Here is a 25,417-nt window from a genome sequence, read left to right as displayed (position 1 = left end):
TATTCATTCGTATACAGTGACCGATGTAGAAACAAATCCCACTACTGTCAGACTCTTAACCAAAGAAGTACATTTATTTCTCTATTGGATGGTCTCTCTAGTAGCTGAAGACATATGACAGGGGAGAAGCAGATAAACCCCAGAAGTGACTTGTGCTTTTGGAAAGTTTAAAGAGCTGCTCCTCAGCCAATTTCCTAACCTACCTTTATCCAAATTGGTTATTTAACCCAAGAACCAACAGATCTTTCCCCATTTTCTCACAGCTTCTGGATTCCTGATGACAGCAATTGAAGGCGCTAGGCTAAAAATCTTAGAAAAAAATCAGTTATAGTTACCTATAGTCTTACTATTTTGTGTGATTAAGTCACACCATACCCAAAACATTACTTAGGAGTGCAGAATTCCTTGTTCCTTTCTAACTAGTCAATGGACCACCAAAGCCACTTAACGTGTGTGCCACAGCAACTTGAGGGAAGCCAGCTTGGCAGTCAGTGAGATCACAGCATTGCCCAGCAAATTCCAAGTACTATACAGTGCACAATCATACTCTCAACAGTGTTTCTTGCCCAGAATTCTGTTCATCTGTTTCAATATGCTTCCTGGGGTGATTCTCCAAGACCAAGCGAAGTATCATACACACACCTGTCTGCATCAATGGTGCCGAGGTGGAGATGGGTGACAACTTAATTCCTGGGTCTGCACATCACCAACATTCTGTCCTGGTCCACCCATGACGACGCTATGACGAAGAAAGCACAACAGCGCCTATACTTAATCAGAAAACTAAGGAAATTTGGCATGTCCACATTGACCTTACCAATTTTTACAGACGCACCATAGAAAGCATCCTATCTGGCTGCATCACAGCCTCGTATGGCAACTGCTTGGCCCAAGACCGTAAGCTATTATAGAGAGTCGTGAACACAACCCAGTCCATCATGCAAACCCACCTCCCATCCATTGACTCTGCCTACACCTTCCGCTGCCTAGGGAAAGTGGGCAGCATAATCAAAGACCCCCCAACCCGACTTATTCTCTCTTCCAAACTGTTCCTTCAGGCAGGAGATACAGAAGTCTGAGAACACGCACTAACCGATTCAAAATTGGCTACTTCCCCATTGTTACCAGACTCTTGGCCGACCCTCTTATGGATTGAACTGGGCTGGACTCCACACATCTTCTTTACTGAGTAGCACAACACTCTGTATGCTTCACCTGATGTCTGTGTCTATGTATTTACATTGTGTATGTATCATATGTCCTATGTTTTTTCATGTATGGAACAATTTGGACTGTACGCAGAACAATACTTTTCACTGTACCTCGGATCCTGTGACAATAAACCCAAATCCAATCCAAATACCAAATCCGTGCAATGTTGTCCTTAGATCTGGAGAATGAGCTTGTTGGAATGCATTAAATTACACAAGAGGTGGCAGCACCTTGCACTTAGTGGAAAGTAGACACTGAGATATCTTTTTGTACTGTAGAAATCAAGGTCGCATCAGTCAAAGTCAGAACTCCCACAGTTGCCATTTGACCATTTTGGTACTCAGCAGGATAGCTCTCATTATTAAGGTCTTGTTTCACCTAACCAAGAAACTGTCATCATCTGGCTGTCTTTTCTGCTTATCACAAGCTTCAACCCCTGGCTGACCAAATAAGTGCATTTGATTTTATTTAATTCAGGCAGATTGGGTTTGTCATCTTGTCTTCTTCAGAGACAGCGAGAGAGAGAAAAATCTTTGAAGGATGGATGTTTGAAGTTGCATTCAAGCAACACCTCGCAGGCTGGGTTGAGCAGTTGTCGGGCCTATTTGGCTTATTATCATAATGTCTTGAGGGATAAAATGCACGACTTATCCTTTAAGTGTTCGGTAAAACGTCAGTATGTCAGGAGATTATTATGACTGCAATGCTTCAGCTTTTAAGTAGCTATTAATGTCACTGAGGGAGCGGGGGCAGATTTTCCGGCTGTATTGCGCTCAGCGCACATCCCGCTATTCCTGGAGAAGAGTGGGAGAGCCCCTAAACGGGGTTCACACTGGGTGGCGAAAGGACCACGATGCTCCTGGCCCATGGCACCTGAAGCAATATGGTTCGTATCCTCGCTGAGTGTGAACCAGGTGAGCATATTTAAATTAGTCTTTAAGGTCTTTTAAATATGCTCAATCTGTTTGAAGCCAGAATCTCCCAGCTCCTGGAATTCTCCGTGGTGGGAGCCACAGTCGAACACCCTCTCCCAATCCCTTGCATATATTGAACACTATGGCAGGGATATTGGACCCAGAACTTGTCATAGTGGTGCTGCTGGTAGTTCGGGCGGCCAGACACCGGAGACGCCGGCAGCAGCAGTGTCTGCAGATACTCGAGGTGGTGGACCATGTGCAGGACCCCGCCCCGCACCCTGAGGACATGGCTGCCCATAAGCCCAGGGAGGGACCCAGAGGGGAGTCCCACGACTGCCCAGGTTGTACAGGCATCGCTAGTCGTTTGAACAGATGATGGATAGCGCATGCAACAGGAGGCTCTGACGCAACAAGGAAATGGTGCGGCACGTGTGCCATGTCCTCGTGGACTTCGCACCACATGGAGGAGGAGGTCACCTGCTCCCGGTGGCTATCAAGGTCACTGCAGCCCTCAACATTCCCAGGCTCGAGCGGGCACCTGTGTGGCATCTCGCAGGCCACAGCCCACAGGTGCATCCGGCAGGGCACGGATGCACTGCATGCCAGGGAGGAAAACTACATCATCTTTGACATGGACCAAGCCCAGCAAGATGCCCGGACATTGCCACGGTGTCCCAGGCCCAGGGGGTAATAGATGCCTCGCATGCAATCCTGCACTCACCGGGCATCTGGGGGTGCCTATGTTAACAGAAAGGGGTTCCACTCTCTGAACATACAGCTCATGTGCGACCACCAGACGCAGGGAGTGTCCACGACAGCTACATCCTGCGGCAGTCGGCCATCCCCGGCTTCTTTAAGCAGCACCCCAGGATGGGTGGCTTGGTCTTGTGGGATAAAGGGTACCCGCGGAGGACCTGTCTAATGACGCCAGTATGCAGGCCGGAGACCGAAGCGGGGACTTGGTACAACAAGGCCCATGTCGCCACCTGTGCTGTGATTGAGCGGTGCATCGGACTCCTCAAGCTGTGGTTCCGATGCCTCGAACGCTCTGGTGGTGCTGCAGTATACCATCTAGAGGGTCGCCTGCTTTGTAGTGGTCTGCTGTGCCCTCCACAACCTCGCACGTTGAGCTGGAGGTTGGTAATGAGGAACATGTAACCACCTGCAAGGAGGAGGACGTGGATGATGAGGTGGCGCCGGGCCAGCAAGGGCTAGAGGATGAGGCCGGAGATGAACCTGAGGACCAGCCAGAGGTTGCAGGACCAGCGGCAGCAGTGAGGGCCCATCAAGCCCGGGGGGCCAATATAGCTCTCCTACTCGCCCACTTCACATAGGACGTGGCCTGGTCCCTCACCCCCCACTCCCATTTCTCACCCTCCCAGGGTATGTGTCACATCACTCCAGGATGCTAGGACTTTGTTGGCACTGTCAGCGGGTCATTGCCGAGGGCATGGGGGTGATGAGAACCTGGAGAGAGCTGATCTCCTGTGCTCCTCAATATATGCCGAAGTCTGACCTCTGCCTGTCTGCTGGCTGCTCACTCACACCCATCATCTGCACAGGGTGTGCCCGGGGAGGAGAGGGGGAGATGCCTGGAGAGATGGGCCAAGGGTTTGGAGTTCGGCCCGCATCGCGGAAGGAAATGACAGGTGCATCGTACTGGTTGTGGACAAGGGTGTTTATTGTGCTTTACAATTCCCTACTTTCCCGATGGCCCCCTCCCTCCCACACTCCCTCTCACCCCCTCCCTACCCCCACCACTCTGTTCCCCAACTCCCCTGCTGCCCTTAGTGATCCTCAATGTGCTTTGCGTTCCGAGCTCTATCGACATGTCCAGTTGTGTTCCCGGGATGCACATCTGAGGTGGAGGCAGCCGGCTGCTTACCTCGTCACGTGGCCTTTGATGCCCCAGGCGGGCGTCCTCTGGGGGCTCTGGGGCTGGAAGGCCTGGCTCATTTGTCAGCAGCTCATTCAATGTCGTGCCACCCTATCCCGTGTACAGGCTGCGAGATGTGGCCTCATTGGAGGGATGGAGCTCAGCGAAGCTAATGGCCAACGTCGTCAGTCTATGGGATGGCACCCAGCATCTCCTCCTGGGGTTCACCTTGGGATGGAGTGGCAGCTGGTTCAAGCCCCTGCTGCCCCTGCATCATCTGGCTCTGCCAGTCCTGGAGGTTCCCTATGGTCTGCACCATAGCGTCGACACCCTCAACGATGCTCCTCAGTGATTGGGACATGCTCTGCAGCATCTCGGCAATTCCTACCTGTGACTGGGACAAGTCTGTAGAGCCTCCAGAGGTCAGCATCCCCGAATCTTGTGGTCAGTCTCCTCGGTGTCATTGTTGCGAGCTGGCTTGGGTTGGCTGAGCAAGTGCTGCTTAAGTGTTGCTCAATCTTGTTAGCAGGGGGGCTGGTGAGCATGGTTCAGGTGAATCTGCTGGTGAGCCTTCATTTGCGGCGGGAAGTCCATGGGGCCTTGTTAAGTGGGCTAATTACCGTTGCCGGCCTTGCCAGGCGGAGTGCCATGAAGCTCACGGCAGTTCCCGTTCGCTACCACACGTCAAAAAATTTCTGGCGAATCGCGGTCATAATATTTATACATAAAACATTTTTAAAATGGGCAGTTAATGAACACTGGGATGGTAAGGGGGTTGATTTTTAAAAAAATCTGCACTCCTGCAACGAGAGAATCCCGTTCCATCATTACTTTAATGACTTAATTCATATCTACTTGAAGTACTTTGGGCGCGATTCTCCGCACTCCCGACGGTGCGGAGAATAGCGTGGCTCGTAAAATTTTACGGCCACGCTGTTCCGACGCCCTCCCGCTATTCTCTCCCCCCCCCCCACGCCCGACTCCCGATACGAATCGCTGCCGCCGTAATTTCACAAGCCTCAACTTTACTGTTGTGCAGCACTCTATGAGAAGACTTTTGAAAACCTAAAAAGAAAATTACTAGATTTTCATCATTCAGCATCTTTGTAATGTGTAATTATCTTGTTCCGATTCCTTCTCTGATCTTATTTAGCTGCATTTTCAGACAGATTGGAGATCATTCCTTTTGCTGCCAAATGCTATTTTCATTTGACTTCTTCATTTTTATTTTGCTGAACAGATTGTAAGAAACAACATCTCATATGATATGTAGCTTCAAATTCAATAATCTAAGTATGTGGAAGTAAACAGATTGAAGGTAATTTAACTTTTTAGATTTATTTGCAAACCAAATGCAGTATCCTTGAGGGTTATTTTCTGGTGTCGTCTCAGTGTATGGGCATCGCAAATAAAGTGGTATGGAACTTGCTTTTGTTACTGAAACTGACATAAAATCAAATGGTCAATATTTTTCAGACTTGAGAGGATTGTACAGGAAATTGTGCTGAACAAATTTGTAAGTAACTTGTAAAGGTTTCATTGAACTTACAATGTACTCATCAATTACTTTGCAAAAATGACAATTTTTGATTTTAAGTGATGTTTTCTCATTCCTGGTGTATTCTGTTACAGTCCTTCATCCTTGAGCAATCTATCCTTGTTTCAAGAAGGAACAGACAGCATAACGATAGATTTCAAATTTTGCTGTTTTGAAACAGTTGCAAACACAGACCCCAGATGACCTATCGTCCAATGTTTTCAGTCTTCAGTGACCCATATACAAAATAATTGGTACATTGGAATGGCTAGATAGATTATAATTTATTATTGGGTTAATGTTCAGGTAATGTTAAAATGATTGGATTAGGTGCCGGACGAGATTTAAACAAAGTCCTTTCTCCGCTGGAACTAGATTGGAATACACCCTGGACTTCTGGGCCGGGGTTCTCCCCTACCCAGCGGGGCGGGGGCCCCCGGCGGGAAGGAGTGGCGTGAACCACTCCGGCGTCGGGCCTCCCCAAAGGTGCAGAATTCTCCGCACCTTTAGGGGCTAGGCCCACGCCAGTGTGGTTCCCGCTTCGGCGGCCGGCGTGAACGGCCTTTGGCGCCGTGCCAGCCGGGGCTGAAAGGCCTTCGCCGGCCGGCGGATGTCCGCGCATGCGCCGGAGCGTCAGTGGCTGCTGATGTCATACCGGCGCATGCGCAGCGGAGGGGGGTCTCTTCCGCCCCCGCCATGGTGAAGGCCATGGTGGGGGCGGAGGAAAAAGAGTGCTCCCATGGCACAGGCCTGCCCACCAATCGGTGGGCCCCGATCGCAGGCCCGGCCACCGTGTGGGCACCCCCGGTGTCAGATCGCCCCCCCCGGACCCCGGACCCTGCCCGCGCCGCCAATCCCGCCGGTAAGAGAGGTGGTTTAAACCATGCCGGCGGGAAAGGTCTGTCAGCCGCAGGACTTCGGCCCATCGCGGGCCGGAGAATCGCCGCGGGGGGGCCTCCGACCGGCGCGGCGTAATTCCCGCCCCCGCCGTATCTTGGGGGGTGGAGAATTCGGGACACGGCGGGGGCGGGATTGACGCCCCCCAGGGGGTTGGAGAATTCCACCTATGGTCTTGGCTTTCTGATTCCTTATGACACTTTGGTGAAATTAGATGGGACGCCTCATTCTAGTTTTCAATGGATGTAAGTTGCAGCTTTGTATATAACTCAACATAAAAATCATAAAGCTGACTGAAGTTAAATAGCCTTTTTATTTCAGTGATATATTGGTATTCGCAATATATGGACCAAAATTAGATTGCGGTCTGAGAGTGGGGGGAGGAGGGGGGGGGGGGTGGGGGGGGGGGAGGACAGAATAAGCAAAGTATTTCAAATTAATTTACAACCTTGGACTATCCTAATGCTTGTGGTTTAGATTTTTAAATTCCATTTTAAAGAAACATCTGGGGCAGAATTCTGCCCCCCCCCCCCCCCCCCACGCCGAGTGGGAGAATTGCCGAGGCGCCGCGTGAGTCCCGCCACGCCGCCCCGGCACCCGCACGCAATTCTACCACCCCCCCAAACCGGCGCGGCGATATTTACGGCTGGCCGCTGGGAGAATCGGCGCTCGCCGTTTGTAATGGGCAAGCGGCGATTCTCCGGCCCGAATGGGCCGAGCGGCCTGTCCAATACGACAGGTTCCCGCTGGCGCCGTCCACACCTGGTCACTGCCGGCGGGAACAGCGCGGGAACGCTGGGGGGGCGGCCTGTGGGGGAGGGAGGGGGATCCAGCACTGGGGGGGTGCTCAAAAGGGTTCTGGCCCGCGATCGGTGCCCACCGATCGGCGGGCCGGCCTCTCTGAAGGAGGACCTCCTTTCCTCCGCCGCCCCACAAGATCAATCCGACATTTCTTGCGGGGCGCCCGCAGAGAGGATGGCAACCGCGCATGCGCAGCCTGGCGCCGGCCAACCTGCACATGCGTGGGTGTTGTCATTGCCGCGTAATTTACGCAACGCTGCTTTTACGCTGCACCAAGGCCCGGCGCGCGTAAATGCCACGGCGCCGCTCCTACCCCCCCCCCCCCCCCCGCGGGTGGGAGAATAGGGGGCGCGGAGCGGCCTCCGACGTTGGAGTGAAACACTCCGGTTTTCATTCCGGCGTCGGGACTTAGGACGCGATTCTCCGCAAATGCCGTGGTGCGGCCGTGCCAATCGGTGCCATGGTTGTCCAGGATGGCACTTTGCTACCGTTTTCACGAACGGTGAGAGCAGGTGTGATTGCGTTCGTGAAAACGGCAGTAAAGGCCTGGGAATTCGGCCCATCGGCCTGGGGAGAATCGCTGTTCGCCGTAAAAAACGGCGAGCAGCGATTCGTGTCGTGGGGCGGCCGTGGGGGGGGGGGGGGGGGGGGGGGGGGAGAATAGCAGGAGGGCGGGAAAAATGTCGGGAACACCCTCCCGCTATTCTCCGACCCGTCGTGGGCAGCGGAGAATCGCGCCCTTAGTCTCCCGATGGGAGAATCTTGCCCCTGTTGCCTTCAAGACACTAATTTACATGACTAGACAGGTGAGTTCCTCCAAAGTTTCTTTCAACACTCTGCGGTTCGACTTGAGCAAGATGGTCTATAGAAAGTAGTCTGTCTCTTTTGAAAATTGATTGAAGACTTAACCATTATATGTTACGCAATTTACAAAAGCTATTGACCAAGTATTACTATTGCTTCAGTGCTCTCAGATAATGAAATTATAGAGATTACAGTGAAATTGCTTATACACTGCATGGTCAATATATCGTATCTACGAGTGACAGAAATGCCATTTTCAATGTTCCTTTTGTTGTCTTAGGAACTGACTAGTTTCAATTACCTGGATTTATACAAACTTGCTGACCTATTTAATCTTACACTGCTGGAGGAAGCAGTGGTTAATTTCCTGGTCAAACATCTATCTGAACTGCTGAAGAATCACCCTGAGAAGGTCCTGGCACTTCCTTACCAGTTGCTGCGAGAAGTTCTGAAGAGTGATCGTCTGACATCGCTGAGCGAGGAGCAAATATGGCAGGTAACATAAAAGCAACAATCTATTTAACTCCAACTCAAGTTGTTTTGTTCTCACCTTTCCTCTTCAAAAGGTGCTGATTCCTTTCTGGGCAGAGTTCCATGTCATTGCCTTCCATTGTTGGGTTCAAGTGGAAGTTGTTCATGTGTGATTAATGACGCTGCATACTATTTGACTGTTTAACTGTTGAGGCAGCATATCAAAACCTTAGCCTTTTTCTTGCTGAATGGCTACACTGCAAATTTGCAGCAGGTGCTGCAGAACACCTTCCGAGAGTAGGAACTCTGGCTGCTTTTCACCCCTCCCTATTGTTGGGATCTGAGACAATAGAATCATAGAATTTACAGTGCAGAAAGAGGCCATTCGGCCCATAGAGTCAGCACCAGCCATTGGAAAGACACCCTACTTAAGCCTTATCCCCGTAACCCAGCAACCCCACCTAACCTACATGTACCGAGGTACAGTGAAAAGTATTTTTCTGTAAGTACATCAAACGTGTCGATGGAATTGGAACCAACAGATCATCAAGTACATGGGAAGAAAAGGGAATAAAAGAAAATACATAATAGGGCAACACAAGGTACACAATGTAACGACATAACACCGGCATCGGGTGAAGCATACAGCGTGTAGTGTTAATGAGGGCCGTCCATAAGAGGGTCATTTAGGAGTCTGGTGACAGTGGGGAAGAAGCTGTTTTTGAGTCTGTTCATGCGTGTTCTCAGACTTTTGTATTTCCTACCCGATGGAAGAAGTTGGAAGAGTGAGTAAGTCGGGTGGTAGGGGTCTTTGATTATGCTGCCCGCTTTTCCCAGGCAGCGGGGGGTGTAGATGGAGTCAATGGATGGGAGGCAGGTTGTTCACGACTCTGAAGTTTCTTGCGGTCCTGGGCCGAGCAGTTGCCATACCAGGCTGTGAGGCAGCCAAATAGGATGCTTTCTATGGTGCATCTGTAAGAGTTGGTCAGGGTTAATATGGACATGCCAAATTTCCTTAGTTTCCTGAGGAAGTATAGGTGCTGTTGTGCTTTCTTGGTGGTAGCGTCGATGTGGTGGACCAGGACAGATTTTTGGAGATGTGTACCCCTAAGAATTTGAAACTGCTCACCATCTCCACCTCAGCCCCGTTGATGCTGACAGGGGTGTGTACAGTTCTTTGCTTCCTGAAGTCAATGACCAGCTCTTTAGTTTTGCTGGCATTGAGTGAGAGATTGTTGTCGCTGCACTACTCCACTAGATTCTCAATCTCCCTCCTGTATTCTGACTCGTCGTTATTCGAGATCCGGCCCACTATTGTCGAATCGTCATCAAACTTGTAGATGGAGTTGGAACCAAATTTTGCCACGCAGTTATGTGTGTACAGGGAGTCGAGTAGGGGGTTAAATATGCAGCCTTTCGGGCCCCTGTATGGAGGACTATTGGGGAGGAGGTGTTGTTATTCATTCTTACTGATTGTGGTCTATTGGTCAGAAAATCGAGGATCCAGTTGCAGAGTGGGGAGCCAAGTCCTAGGTTTTGGAGCTTTGATATGAGCTTGGCTGGGATTATGGTGTTGAAGGCGGATCTGTAGTCAATGAATAGGAGTCTGATGTAGGAGTCCTTGTTGTCGAGATGCTCTCAGGATGAGTGCAGGGCCAGGGAAATGGCATCTGCTGTGGACCGGTTGTGCCGGTATGCGAATTGCAGTGAATCAAGGTGTTCTGGGAGTATGGAGGTGATGCGCTTCATGATCAACCTCTCGAAGCACTTCATTACGACTGAAGTCAGGGCCACCGGATGGTAGTCATTGAGGCACGTTGCCTGGTTCTTCTTTGGTACCGGTATGATGGTGGTCTTCTTGAAGCAAGTGGGGACCTCGGAGTGGAGTAGGGACTGATGTGTTGGGTACTCTGGACCTGTGGAGACTGCGTTTACCTTAGCAGTAACATAGACAGGCTACCAACACTTGTAATAGTACAACTCTATTTTATTAACTAAGAGCTGTTAAACATACTTGCACTGTGGGTCGACACTATATTAGATTAACTGTAGACCTATGCCTAACCTGACCAGTCTAAACTGTTAGCACATGGTGGATGTTTGTGCTACTGACTGCGGGCTCTGTCTTTCTCAGAGGCTGCATCCCGAATGAGCGAGAAAACTAGTGCCTTCTGGCTTTATAGTGACCGTGCCCTAACTGGTGATTGGCTGCTGTGTTGTGTGTGTTGATTGGTCTTGCAGTGTGTCAGTCACTGTGTGTCTCTGCACCATCATATAATGATGTGTATATTATGACAGGGACAGGTTAGAGATGTCCGCGAACACCTCTGCCAGCTGGTCCGCGCAGGCTCTGAGTGCACCACAAGGGACCCCATCCGGGCCAATCCATCTTTGGACTTTGAGGAAACTGGAGCACCCAGAGGAAACCCAGCAGACACGGGAGAATGTGCAGACTCTGCAGTCACCCAAGCTGGGATTCAAACCTGGGACCTGGGAGCTGTAAGGCAACAGTGCTAACCACTGCCCTATTGTGCCGTCCCTACCAATCATACTATCCCTGTTACTTAGCAGATTAAGTAAGACCATAAGACAATAAGACATAGCAGCAGAATTAGGCCACTTGGCCCATCGAGTCTTCTCCACCATTCAATCATGGCTGATATTTTCACATCCCCATTCTCCTGCCTTCTCCCCATAACCTCTGCTCCCCTTATTAATCATGAACCTATCTATCTCTGTCTTAAAGACACTCAGTGAATTGGCCTCCACAGCCTTCTGCGGCACAGATTCACCACCCTCTGGCTGAAGAAATTCCTCCTTATCTCTGTTTTAAAGGATCGTCCCTTTTGTCTGAGATGGTGTCCTCTGGTTCTAGATTTTTCCTACAAGTGGAAACATCCTCTCCACGTCCACTTTATCCAGACCTCGCAGTATCTTGTAAGTTTCAATAAGATCCCCTCTCATCCCTCTAAACTCTAATGCGTACAGACCCAGAGTCCTCAAACGTTCTCATACGACAAGTTCTTCATTCCAGGGATCATTCTAGTGAACCTCCTCTGGACCCTTTCCAAGGCCAGCACATCCTTCCTTAGATACGGGGCCCAAAACTGCTCACGATACTCCAAATGGAGTCTGACCAGAGCCTTATACAGCCTCATAAGCACATCCCTGGTCTTATATTCTAGCCCTCTTGACATGAATGCTAACATTGCATTTGCCTTCTTCACTGCCGACTGAACCTGCACATTAAGCTTAAGAGAATCGTGAACAAGGGCTCTCAAGTCCCTTTGTGCTTCTGATTTCCGAAGCATTTCCCCATTTAGAAAATAGTTTATGCCTAAATTCCTCCTTCCAAAGTGCATAACCTCACATTTTTCCACATTGTATTTCATTTGCCACTTCATTGCCCACTCTCCTAGCTTGTCCAAATCCTTCTGCAGCCCCCATGATTCCTCAATACTACCTGTCCCTCTACAGATCTTTGTATCATCTGAAAACTTGGCAACAGTGCCTTCAGTACCTTCTTCCAGATCATTAATGTATATTGTGAAAAGTTGTGGTCCCAGCACAGACCCCTGAGACACACCACCAGTCACCGGCTGCCAGCCTGAAAAAGACCCCTTTATCACCACTTTCTGCCATCTGCCAGTCAGCCAATCCTCTACCAATGCCAGGATCTTACCCTTAACACCATGGGCTTTTAACTTATTTAACAGTCTCCTATGCGGCAGCTTGTCAAAGGCCTTCTGGAAATCTAAATAAATCATGTCCACTGGTTCTCCTTTGTCTAACTTCCTTGTTACCTCCTCAAAGAACTCTAACAGATTTGTCAGATAAGACCTCACTTTGACAAAGCCGTGCTGAATCAGTCCTATTTTACCATGCACTTCCAAGTACTTCGCAATCTCATCTTTAATTACAAACTCTAAAATCTTACCAATGACCGAATTCAGGCTAACTGGCCTATAATTTCCCGTCTTCTGCCTCCCTCCCTTCTTAAACAGTGGTGTTACATTAGCCACCTTCCAGTCCTCTGGGACCCTTCCTGCCTCCAGTGATTCCTGAAAGATCATCACTAATGCCTCCACAATTTCCTCAGCTATCTCTTTTAGGACACTGGGGTGTAGTCCATCCAGTACAGGTGACTTATCCACCTTCCGACCTTTCAGTTTCCCCAGAACCTTCTCCTTAGTAATGGTCACTGCACTCACCTCTGCCCCGTGGTTCTCTTGGAACTCTGGCTTCCCGCTGGTGTCTTCCACCATGAAGACTGATGCAAGGTAACTATTCAGTTTGTTTGCCATTTCTTTGTTTCCTATTATTACTTCTCCAGCCATATTTTCCTGTGGTCCAATGTCTTAATTTTGCCTCTCTTTTACCTTTGATATATTGAAAAAATCTCTTCCTATCTTCCTTTATATTACTAGCTTGCTTGCACTCATACTTCATCTTCTCCCCCCTTATTGCTTTGTACATGTCAATGATCAATCCGTGACCATCCAGGACTGTATTGTCCATCTGTTTACTGAGTCCCTTTTAAATTTCCTATTCACAGAAGGGTGCAAATTATGAAATTGATGAAAACTTTTCATCATTGTCACACGTCCATTTCACCTCCAGACTTGAGATAGAATATCAGTTGCCTGTTCTAAATGTTTGAGTTGCTTCATCCCACCTTGCCCCAATGTGAAAAAAATAAGAGAACAAGCCCTCATTCTGTAAAATTAGTGGATGTGTCTCTGTTCTACTTCCATGATGATCTGCAACACTAAAACTGAAAGTTCCCTTTAAACCTCAAGCAAATCTGCCTTACTGATGGCCTCCTGGGACTGTAAAGATCTTTTCAAATAGGATGTGGGCCTTGTACTAATTGCTTATTGACTATTCATTTTAGGCCGATAAGCTTTCTTCAAAGCATTCTGCTTTGGTGATCGTATTATAGAAGGGATTGGGAAAGGGAATGCCTGGATTACAAAGTGAAACAATTCACAGGTACAATTGCGATCACTCAACCTTGCACATGCCAACGTTTTCTGATTTTAACAAAGAGCCTGTCATCAAAGTTGTGAGTGTGTCAGCGTGTGTTGGGGGAGGGGTGGAAGAAAGGAACAGTTTATAATCCTCCAGAATAATGTTGCGAAAAACTCTTGTCTGGTGCATAAATTTATACTTGCAATGCAAGTATCCTGAATTTAAAATTATTCTGTGGATTTAGGAATAATAAATATATATTTTGTTATATTATTTAAGCTGTGAAATGCAGTATATGGTGTGATTTACTGTTCACTGTTGTCTTTGTAGAACGCAGCTTTAGGTGCATGCTGTGCAGTTCTTTTTATATTCTGTCATTTTCTATATATCTAACTGATATGTTCATAGAATGGCCACAATTTACAGCATAACATGTTTAAATTGATTTTGGAGAAAATGGTAAAATTTGTTGATTATGCTAGTCTTATATCTTAGTTACTTCTGACTCAATATCGGATTATGACAGAATTTTATCAATTTGCAATCTTTGGTAGAAAGGTAATCAACTTCAGGGAGCAATTCACCTTTTGAATGCATTCTGTTTTGGAGGAAAATTAAAATATTTGCAGCATAATGCAAAGGCAGTATCCAGTTGGTTTGTCACTGTGTCCTGTATCTTGACGGGTGGGGGATTCACTGATTGTTTATTTTTGTTTCAGTTTTGTACAAACTTCGTTTTCTCTGTGTGTTTATTTAGGATTGGATTGGATTGGGTTTATTGTCACGTGTTCCGAGGTTCAGTGCAAAGTATTGTTCTGCGTGCAGCTCAGACAGATCATTCCATACTTGAAAGAAAAATACATAATAGGGCAACCATAAAATACACAATGTAAATACATAGACACAGGCATCGGGTGAAGCATTCGGGAGTGTAGTACTGCTCAGTAGAGAAGCTGAAGTTTTATTACGCAGTGATGTTTTTACTGAGTGTGGTCATGGAAAATATGCCCAGAATTGTGCTGCTAGTTTAATCTTTCTTGAACAATATGAGTCCATTACAAATTTTGGTAGCTATGTAGGAACATTTTAATTTTAAACTAATTCAGCAGGGGATGGGAACCTAAATTGTAGTCCCAGTGTACAGGATGTTGAGAGTAGTAAGGTCAGGGATAGGGTTAAAAGTTCGAAAGAGGGCACTGGCAAGCAAGCTGCTGGTTTGAAGTGTGTCTACTTCAACGCCAGGAGCATCCGGAATAAGGTGGGTGAGCTTGCAGCATGGGTTGGTACCTGGGATCTCGATGTTGTGGCGATTTCGGAGACATGGGTAGAGCAGGGACAGGAATGGTTGTTGCAGGTTCCAGGATTTAGATGTTTCTGTAAGAACAGAGAAGATGGTAAAAGAGGGGGGGGGGGGGGTGTGGTGTGGCATTGTTAATCAAGGAAAGTATTACGGCGATAGAAAGGACGTTTGAGGACTCGTCTACTGAGGTAGTATGGGCCGAGGTTAGGAACAGGAGAGGAGAGGTCACCCTGTTGGGAGTTGTCTATAGTCCTCCGAATAGTTCCAGAGATGTAGAGGAAAGGGTTGCAAAGATGATTCTCGACAGGAGCGAGAGTAACAGGGTAGTTGTTATGGGGGACTTTAACTTTCCAAATATTGACTGGAAATACTATAGTTCGAGTACTATAGATGGGTCAGTTTTTGTGCAGTGTGTGCAGGAGGGTTTTCTGACACAGTATGTAGACAGGCCAACAAGGGGCGAGGCCACATTGGATTTGGTACTGGGTAATGAACCCGGCCAGGTGTTAGATTTAGATGTAGGTGAGCACTTTGGTGAGAGTGATCACAATTCGGTTATGTTTACTTTAGCAATGGGCAGGGATAGGTATATACCGCAAGGCAAGAATTATAGCTGGGGGAAAGGCAATTATGATGCTATTCGGCAAGATTTAGGATGTATAGGATGGGGAAGGAAACTGCAGGGGATGGGCACAATCGAAATGTGGAGCTTTTTCAAGGAACAGCTACTGCGTGTCCTTGATAAGTATGTACCTGTCAGGCAGGGAGGAAGTTGTCGAGCAAGGGAACCGTGGTTTACTAAGGAAGTTGAAGCACTTGTCAAGGGGAAGAAGAAGGCTTATGTTAGGATGAGACATGAAGGCTCAGTTAGGGCACTTGAGAGTTACAAGTTAGCCAGGAAGGACCTAAAGGGAGAGTTAAGAAGAGCGAGGAGAGGACACGAAAAGTCGTTGGCGGATAGGATCAAGGAAAACCCTAAGGCTTTCTATAGGTATATCAGGAACAAAAGAATGACTAGAGTAAGATTAGGGCCAATCAAGGATAGTAGTTGAAAGTTGTGTGTGGAATCAGAGGAGATAGGGGAAGCGTTAAATGGATATTTTTCGTCAGTGTTTACACTGGAGAAAGACAATGTTGTCGAGGAGAATACTCGGGTTCAGTCGACCAGGCTAGATGGAATTGAGGTTCACAAGGAGGAGGTGTTAGCAATTTTGGAAAGTGTAAAAATAGACAAGTCCCCTGGGCCAGATGGGATTTATCCTAGGATTCTCTGGGAAGCCAGGGAGGAGATTGCAGAGCCTTTGTCTTTGATCTTTATGTCGTCTTTGTCGACAGGAATAGTGCCGGAAGACTGGAGGATAGCAAATGTTGTCCCCTTGTTCAAGAAGGGGAGTAGAGACAACCCTGGTAATTATAGACCTGTGAGCCTTACTTCAGTTGTGGGTAAAATGTTGGAAAAGGTTATAAGAGATAGGGTTTATAATCATCTTGAAAAGAACAAGTTGATTAGTGATAGTCAACACGGTTTTGTGAAGGGTAGGTCATGCCTCACAAACCTTATTGAGTTTTTTGAGAAGGTGACCAAACAGGTGGATGAAGGTAAAGCGGTTGATGTGGTGTATATGGATTTCAGTAAGGCATTTGATAAGGTTCCCCACGGTAGGCTATAGCAGAAAATACGGAAGTATGGGATTGTAGGCGATTTAGCGGTTTGGATCAGTAATTGGCTAGCTGAAAGAAGACAGAGGGTGGTGGTTGATGGCAAATGTTCATCCTGGAGTTCAGTTACTAGTGGTGTACCGCGAGGATCTGTTTTGGGGCCACTGCTGTTTGTCATTTTTATAAATCACCTGGAAGAGGGTGTAGAAGGATGGGTTAGTAAATTTGCAGATGACACGAAGGTCGGTGGAGTTGTGGATAGTGCTGAAGGATGTTATAGGATACAGAGGGACATAGATAAGCTGCAGAGCTGGGCTGAGAGGTGGCAGATGGAGTTTAATGAGGAAAAGTGTGAGGTGGTTCACTTTGGAAGGAGTAACAGGAATGCAGAGTACTGGGCTAATGGCAAGATTCTTGGTAGTGTAGATGAACAGAGAGATCTCGGCATCCAGGTACATAAATCCCTGAAAGTTGCCACCCAGGTTAATAGGGCTGTTAAGAAGGCATATGGTGTGCTAGCCTTTATCAGTAGGGGGATTGAGTTTCGGAGCCACAAGGTCATGCTGCAGCTGTACATAACTCTGGTGCGGCCGCTCCTGGAGTACTGCGTGCAGTTCTGGTCACCACATTATAGGAAGGATGTGGAAGCTTTGGAAAGGGTTCAGAGGAGATTTACTAGGATGTTGCCTGGTATGGAGGGAAGGTCTTACGAGGAAAGGCTCAGGGACTTGAGGTTGTTTTCGTTAGAGAGGAGAAGGCTTAGAGGTGACTTAATAGAGACATATAAGATAGTCAGAGGGTTAGATAGGGTGGACAATGAGAGTCTCTTTCCTCGGATGGTGATGACCAACACGAGGGGACATAGCTTTAAGTTGAGGGGTGGTAGATATAGGACAGATGTCAGAGGCAGTTTCTTTACTCAGAGAGTAGCAAGGGTGTGGAACGCCCTGCCTGCAACAGTAGTAGACTCGCCAACTTTAAGGGCATTTAAGTGGTCACTGGATAGACATATGGATGAAAATGGAATAGTGTAGGTCAGATAGGCTTTAGATGGTTTCACAGGTCGGCGCAACATCGAGGGCCGAAGGGCCCGTACTGCGCTGTAATGTTCTATGTTTCTATGTTCTATAGTTACAATAATCTAAAATTACAGTTCAAGAAAAATCCCCATAACATTCCTCTGGAATTGAAAGGATGTTAAACTGAATATAGATATTTTAATGCTTTCTTGTCCAAATATAAGAATGAATCATGTTATCGTTATCAGTTTACATTTTTCCAGATTCCATTTGCAGTGGAAAATTAGTCGGGATGAACGTGAACTCCCACCTCCCCCAAAAAACACCAAGACAATATTGTTTTAAAATATCACAAGCACAAGGAAACAAATAATGGATTGACAAAATACTGCCATCTTGGAAAGCACTATTATTGAAAGGTGTAAACCAATTGATTACAGACTCCCATTTCTTGAGGACACACCAAAGACCATTAGCTGAGCGAACATAGTGGTGTAAAATCCAGTTACTGGGACTTTTATGTGATCTATGGTTTCATTATACATTGATTTGAACCCTCAGTGGAAAAAAAATGGATTTAGTTTGACAATGATCGCATAAAAAAAGTTTAATTTGTTCTGAAATAAACCGGATAAAATGTTTTGTTTATTTTCTAAATTCTTATACACTGTCTTGCAGATCCGTTGCAATTCTGTATTGCTGGGTAATGTCAAAATAGATACAATGAAAAGCAATGACAAGACCAAAAATGTCAATAATCCTAAGAGGGAGGACAGACAGACAAGTGATATATATATATCTCTTAACTGTAAACACTATACAGCTGGGCAGCAGCAAAAGGATTGGGGTTCCCTTAAGAACAAAAACAGAGCTTCCTGTTAGAATGGTCGAATCTATCATTAAGGACATGATAACAGGGCACTTGGAAAATTACAGTATAATTAGGCAGGGTCAACATGGTTTCATGGAAGATGTAACCAGTAGAGCAGAAAAGGGCAAACCAGTGGATCAGTATTTGATTTTTCATAAACCAACCAATAAGGTTGTTACACAAGATTAGGGGTCTTGGGATCAGACTATTATCATGGATGGAAGATTGGTTAACAAACAGTAAACCGAGAGTAGGAATAAATAGATTATTTACAGGGTGATAGGGTGTAACCAGAGGAGAGCCGCAAAAATCGATGCAGGTCCCTCAGCTATTTACAACCTATAGTCATTGGCGTAGCTAAGGGAACCGTACAAAGTGAGATGGAAAAGTAAACTGTAAGGAGGAGTTGAGAAGAATAAGAGTTGATCTCATTAAAATGTAGACATTTTTAGTGGACTTGACAAAGATCAATAGATATTTGGTAACTGGGATTGAGGGATATGGGGATAATGTGGGAAGATAAAGTTGGCATAAAAGTTCACCATGATCTTATTCAATGGCAGAACATGCTCAAAGGGCAGAATTGCCTGATCCTGCTGTTAATTTTTAATGTTCTTAGTTTCCTGTTGGAAATGAGGGGCGCGATTCTCCGGAAAGGTTTCTAAGTGTGGAAGAGAGCAGGAACTGCCGCGAGCTTCCCGGCGTTTAGCCCAACGAGGCCAGCAACACCATTTAATGTTAATTGGTCCACTTAACGAGGCCCCATGGGCTTCACGCCGCAAATGAAGAATCGGCAGCCGATTTGCAGGGACCACGCTCACCAGCCCCCGCTCACAAGTTCGAGCAGCACTTAAACAGCACTTGCACAGCCAGGCCCATTCAGTTCGCAACCAATGCACCAAGACCGCAATCCGGCGATGCAGACCCGGGGAGGCTCCTAGATGCGTTGCAGGCCAGGAGGGATGTCATGTTCCCCTGAGGGTCCCAGAGGGTGAGTCACAGGGCAGCCAGTGCTGCTTGAATGAAATGGCAGCAGCTGTAAACTCAGGCAGCATGATCAGGAGGACTGGCCTCCAGTGTCGGAAGAACGTCAGCGACCTACAGCGGGCAGCACAGGTGAGTTGACCCACCCTCTCCGATCCTCCATCTGCCCCCTCCCCAACCACCCTTCAAACCACCCCCTCCCTTCATCCCAACCCTCCTTTCACACCCCCTTATTCCACCAGAACTGTGAACCACGCATGTGGCTAATGATGCCTGCTCTATATCTCTGCAGGAGAAGCTCTCCCACAATCGCCGAGAGAGGGTCCAGACTGGCAGATGGGTGCTGGACATTAGAATCCTCATAACATTTGAGGAACAGGTCCTGGAGGTTATGGCGGTGGCCGAGGACAGAGCGGTCACCAATGCAGAGGTTAGCGCATGGCGCAGAAGTGAGGATCCACTGGGCCCCATCTAGATGGACTGTCACACATTAGTTGTTAATGCCACACAGACTGACTCATCTCTCCCATTGGCCACATGTTCATTCCCTCGCAGCCCCTCCTGCTGAAGGCGATGACCCATCCGGGGTGGCCCCATTCCCCCTGCCTCCCATGAGACCAGCTAGGAGGAGAGTTCCGAGATGTCACAGTCAATGCAGCACAGCTGTCATCCCCACTCTTCACCAGCGCAGATACCCGCATCTTGTTGGAAAACATTAGTGGACAGACTTCTGAGGTACAATCTGGTGAGCAGCACATAGTTGCTGAGGCACATCAGATGGAGGCAGGAACTCCCAGACGAGACAGCAGCCGGAGGGCTGCTGGATCCCAGGACCCAGCTGGCTTCCAGTCAGATGCTGAGCCTCTGGAACGGCTTTACCCGAGGCTGAAGCAGAAGTTAGTGAGGGGCTGGGACATTCAGAGGGGGATGTCTGCGACACTCCAGCAGATCCATAGCCCATTGGAGGAGTCCTAGAGGCTACGGGCACGGGAGATGTCGCCGGCAATGAGTGGCACCGAGCCAACACTGCTGGAATGTCGACCGCAGTGGAGAGCCTGGTGCACAACATCGACAGCATTAGTGAGGGTGTCCGAGGCGTGGCGCAGTCGGTGATGGCCATGGCTGACGGCCTCAGCAGACTGTTCAACTCGGTGGAGAATGGGACCCAGTACCAAGCTGACCTTGATGAGGTCATGTCCCGCTCTCAGATGGGAATGGCTGAGGCGTTGCGGAGCTTGTCCCAGTTACAGATGGGTATTGCCGGGTCACTGCAAAGCATGGCCCAATCACCTAGGGGCATCGCCGAGGCCGCCAAAATAATGGTGCAGACCAGATGATGCAGCGGCAGCTATTGCTTGAACCAGCTGCCCCTCTGCCCCGAGGTGAATCCTAGGCGCTATGGGCACAAAACAGGAGGACGGGCACTGGGTGTCAAGCCAGACCCATCCTATGGACTGACGACAGTGGTCACCAACTTCCCTGTGTTCATCCCTCCGATGAGCCGCATCTCACAGCCAGCACTCGGAACAGAGCAGCACGGCTGTGCATGTGCCGCCGACAAGTGAGTTGGGGCCCACAGCATCAGAGCCTCCAGAGGACACCTGCTAGGGACATCGAAGGCTACGGGATGAGGCAAGCAGGTGGCTGCCTCCACCTCTAATGTACATCTTGGGACCTAGCAAGGGAGGCAAAGCACATCGAGCATCACTGAGGGCACTGGGTGGGAGGAGGGAGGGCACAAGGGTAGGTGGGGGGGGGCAAGGAGTGGATTCTGCATTGGGGGCTTTTTGGAGGGTTTGTGGGATGGGATGGTGAGGATAATGGGGTGGCACCATCGGGATAGTGGGGCACTGGTGTACACTTGTACGTGGAACATTACAATAACCTAAACACAACTAGTATGAAGCCTCTGGCTCTTTGGTCTGCGATGCGGGCAGAACACCATTCCTATGCCCCATCCCTCCAGACATGCCCTGCCCAAGCACACCCCGCCGCGGACATGTGCCCGGGGCTGGGACCCATCCCCTGGTGTTCGGAGGTTGGCTGCTGCGTGTGTGACGTTGCCGTCCACAATGTTCAAACACCGTATCCATGCATCAAGGTGTATTTGGGATGCTGGCAATGAGCCGTACATGCTATATGGCCCGCCAACTCACGCTAATCCACTTGGGTTGTGTGAAGTGCTCACTTAACCATGATTCCCAATTCCCTATTAGCAATAGCCTTCAGTCAAATGGCCAGAGATCTTCGCGGTGAGTTATGGGTGGTCGGTGGGGAAGACTGGCGGGGCCAAGTTTGCCGACAGAATGGGAATGGGAACACAGATACGGGGGTTGGCATTGCGGACCTGCGCACGTCTCTTCCACCCCCCCCCCCAAAACCAGGCTAATTGCCTGAGAACGAAAATGGCTGCTCACCGCCTCGGCTCTCCGGGGAGGCCAGCGAATCATGGGAAGCTGTTGGATATGGGGTGGTCCCCATTAATTGTATGGAAAAGGGCTTAAGTGGTGATAATTGGTTTCTCGCCACGCTATGGAGAGATCCCGATTTCGCCTACGGGCCGGTTACATCGCAAATGGTTTGGTGCCTGCACGGTTCTCGTTTTCCGTCTCTCTAGAGGGGCTGGTTTAGCTCACTGGGCTAAATCGCTGGCTTTTAAAGCAGACCAAGCAGGCCAGCAGCACGGTTCGATTCCCGTACCAGCCTCCCCGAACAGGTGCCGGACTGTGGCGACTAGGGGCTTTTCACAGTAACTTCATTGAAGCCTACTCGTGACAATAAGCTTCATTTCTCCTCTATTTACCGGCCTCATCTTGCTCGAGCGAGGTTTGAACCGGAAACAGGTTCCAAGACTAGAAGGAGACCGGGACCTGGAAATTATGAAGGCAGAAACCCAGTTAGAACCTACAATAGGAAGATGATCCCCAGAAATGCCCGGGGTATGATAAATCGATGTTTTCGATGTGACTCTCAATACCATTATGCTTTCAACTGCCCAACACTTTATAATAGTGTTTGAAGCGACACTGACACGGTAGAGTCAGAAGAGGAAAAAGTTAGTGACCAGAAAGAAGGCATTGTCCTATTAACAAGCAGTTTTACGCCAGTAATGAGGGTGTTGGTTGCAGAATCCTTCAATTGTGCTGTATTGGACAGTTGCTGCACATCTACTGTGTGTGGAATTGACTGGTTAAAATGTTACCTGGACTCTTTGAAAATCGTAACAAGGTTAAGGAATTTGAAAGTTCCACAATTTTTGGGGATGATAATAGAAAGATAGAGATAGATAGAGAAATACAGCACAGAACAGGCCCTTCGGCCCACGATGTTGTGCCGAACTTTTGTCCTAGGTTAATCATAGAATTTTGGACAATTTTTCATGGCCAATCCACCCAACCTGCACATCTTTGGACTGTGGGAGGAAACCGGAGTACCCGGAGGAAACCCACGCAGTCACGGGGAGGATGTGCAGACTCCACACAGACAGTGACCCAAGTCGAAATCGAACTTGGGACCCTGGAGCTGTGAAGCAATTGTGCTATCCACAATGCTACCGTGCTGCCCTTAAGAAGTTAACCTACACTCCCTTATTCTACCCTAATCCAAGTACCTATCCAATAGCCGCTTGAAGGTCCATAAATTTTCCGACTCAACTACTACCACAGGCAGTGCATTCCATGCCCCCACTACTCTCTGGGTAAAGAACCTAGTTCTGACATCCCCTCTATATCTTCCACCATTTATCTTAAATTTATGTCCCCTTGTAATGGTGTGTTCCACCCGGGGAAAAAGTCTCTGACTGTCTACTCTATCTATAATACTCTGAAGTCGCTGAAAAGAGTGGTGATCCCTTGCAATATTGCCAGAGTGAATCATTTCATTAGCACGGATGTTGTATCAAGTGAGATACCTTTGCTTCTGAGCAGACCGTCAATGAAGAAAGCACTCATGAAACTGGATATGGAACAGAATAAGGCAACAGTTTTTGGAAAGATGGTGGACTTAGAATTTACACAGTCGGGACACTATTGTATTCAATTACTGACAAATAACATTTCAAGTACAGTTGTTCAGGATGTGTTAATGGCAGTTGAAAATGGGACTTTAACTGATAAAAGGCTTGTTGTATTAAAACTGCACAGACAATTTGCATATCCATCTCCTTGGAGGCTGTAAAGTTTATTAAAGGTTGCAGGGGTAAGGGATGAAGACTATACTAAACTGATAGAACAGGTTAGAGATTGCTGTGAAGTTTGTAGGAAGTGCAGAAAGACACCAGCATGACCGATAGTAACCCTACCTTTGGCCAGAGATTTTAATGACATTGTGGCCATGGACCTTAAAACCTGGGATAAAGCCAATAATATATTTATTTAGCATTTTGTAGATTTAGCAACCAGATTTAGTCAATCAATGATTATACAAAGTAAAGAAAAGAGAGTAATTCTGGATCAAATTGTGGAAAAATTGATAGGGACAGGAATGGGCCCACTGGAAAAATTCCTTACGGACAATGGAGAAGAATTTGCTCATGATGAGTTCAGAAATAAGTGTCAAAAAGGTGAATACCACAGTTATGAATACGGCTGCGGAAAGCCCATTTAGTAATGGTGTGTGAAAGAAACAATGCAGTAATAGATGACATGCTCTGGAAAATTTTGGCAGATAGACCAAACTGCAAGCTAAATTCAGCTTCAGCATGGGCGGTACATGCAAATACTTCATTGCAGATGGTTGGGGGCTATAGTCCCTATCAATTAGTGTTTGGTAGAAATCCTAAAATTCCGTCCACTTTCAATGACCAGCCTCTGGCTTGGGAAGGGACTACAATTAGCACTGCCTTTGCTGAGCATTTAAAAGCATTACATTGCAGTAGAAAAGCTTTTTTGGAAGCAGACGTCTCTGAAAGAATTTGCATAGCTTTAAGTCCAAAGATGTGCGGGTTAGGTGGATTGGCCATGCTAAATTGCCCGTAGTGTCCTAAAAAAAAGTAAGGTTGGGGGGGGGGGCGGTTTTGTTGGGTTACGGGTATAGGGTGGATACGTGGGTTTGAGTAGGGTGATCATGGCTCGGCACAACATCGAGGGCTGAAGGGCCTGTTCTGAGCTGTACTGTTCTATGTTCTATGTTCTACATAATGTACGGCCATCAAATACCGTTTTTCAACAAGGAGATATAGTATACTATAAGAGAGACAATTTTAATGAATGGAAAGGCCCAGGGAAGATCATAGGCATACATGGCAAAACAATTATTTTGCAACATGGCAATCGAAGTGTTAGGGTACGCGAGAGAGGCCGGAGTACTGGCCTTTGCGTCCCTAGTTGCTCGAAGAAGGATACTAATACAGTGGAAGGACGCGAGGCCTCCAAGCGTGGAAACTTGGATTAATGACATGGCAAGCTTTATTCAGTTGGAAAGGGTCAAATTCGCCCTGAGAGGGTCGGTACAAGGGTTCTTCAGGCGGTGGCAGCCTTTCCTCGACTTTTTGGCTCAGAGATAGGGTACAGAGGTCGCAGCAGCAGCAACCCGGGGGGGAGGGGGGAGGGGGGAGGGGGGAGGGGGGAGGGGGGAGGGGGGAGGGGGGAGGGGGGGGGGGGAGGGGGGGAGGGGGGAGGGGGGAGGGGGGAGGGGGGAGGGGGGAGGGGGGGGGGGAGGGGGGAGGGAGGGGGGGAGGGGGGGGGAGGGGGGAGGGGGGAGGGGGGGAGGGAGGGGGGAGGGGGGAGGGGGGGGGGAGGGGGGAGGGGGGGGGGAGGGGGGAGGGGGGAGGGGGGGGGGGGGGAGGGGAGGGGGAGGGGGGGGAGGGGGGGGAGGGGGAGGGGGGGGGGGAGGGGGGGAGGGGAGGGGGGAGGGGGGAGGGGGGGGGGAGGGGGAGGGGGGGGGGAGGGGGGGAGGGGAGGGGGGAGGGGGGAGGGGGGAGGGGGAGGGGGGGGAGGGGGGGAGGGGGGGGGGGAGGGGGGAGGGGGGGAGGGGGGAGGGGGGGAGGGGGAGGGGGAGGGGGAGGGGGGGGAGGAGGGAGGGGGGGAGGGGGGGAGGGGGGGGGAGGGGGAGGGAGGGGGGGGAGGGGGAGGGGGGAGGGGGGGAGGGAGGGGGAGGGG

The 25,417-nt window shown here is 48.7% G+C and overlaps 1 protein-coding gene across 2 annotated transcripts in view; it reads left to right on the top strand.

The window, feature by feature from the left end:
* Positions 1 to 25,417, top strand: part of klhl32 (kelch-like family member 32) — a 385,844-nt gene that overhangs the window by 196,944 nt on the left and 163,483 nt on the right. For both annotated transcript variants that reach the window (XM_038799548.1, XM_038799547.1), the window contains one exon: positions 8,325 to 8,540. In XM_038799548.1, coding sequence (XP_038655476.1) covers positions 8,325 to 8,540 — 216 coding nt within the window. The remainder of the gene's footprint in view (positions 1 to 8,324; positions 8,541 to 25,417) is intronic.

The sequence above is a fragment of the Scyliorhinus canicula genome, chromosome 6, assembly GCF_902713615.1.
Source record: "Scyliorhinus canicula chromosome 6, sScyCan1.1, whole genome shotgun sequence".
NCBI lineage: Eukaryota > Metazoa > Chordata > Chondrichthyes > Carcharhiniformes > Scyliorhinidae > Scyliorhinus > Scyliorhinus canicula.
Note: the sequence above shows the minus strand (reverse complement) of the source record. Positions and strands in the feature narration are given on the sequence as shown.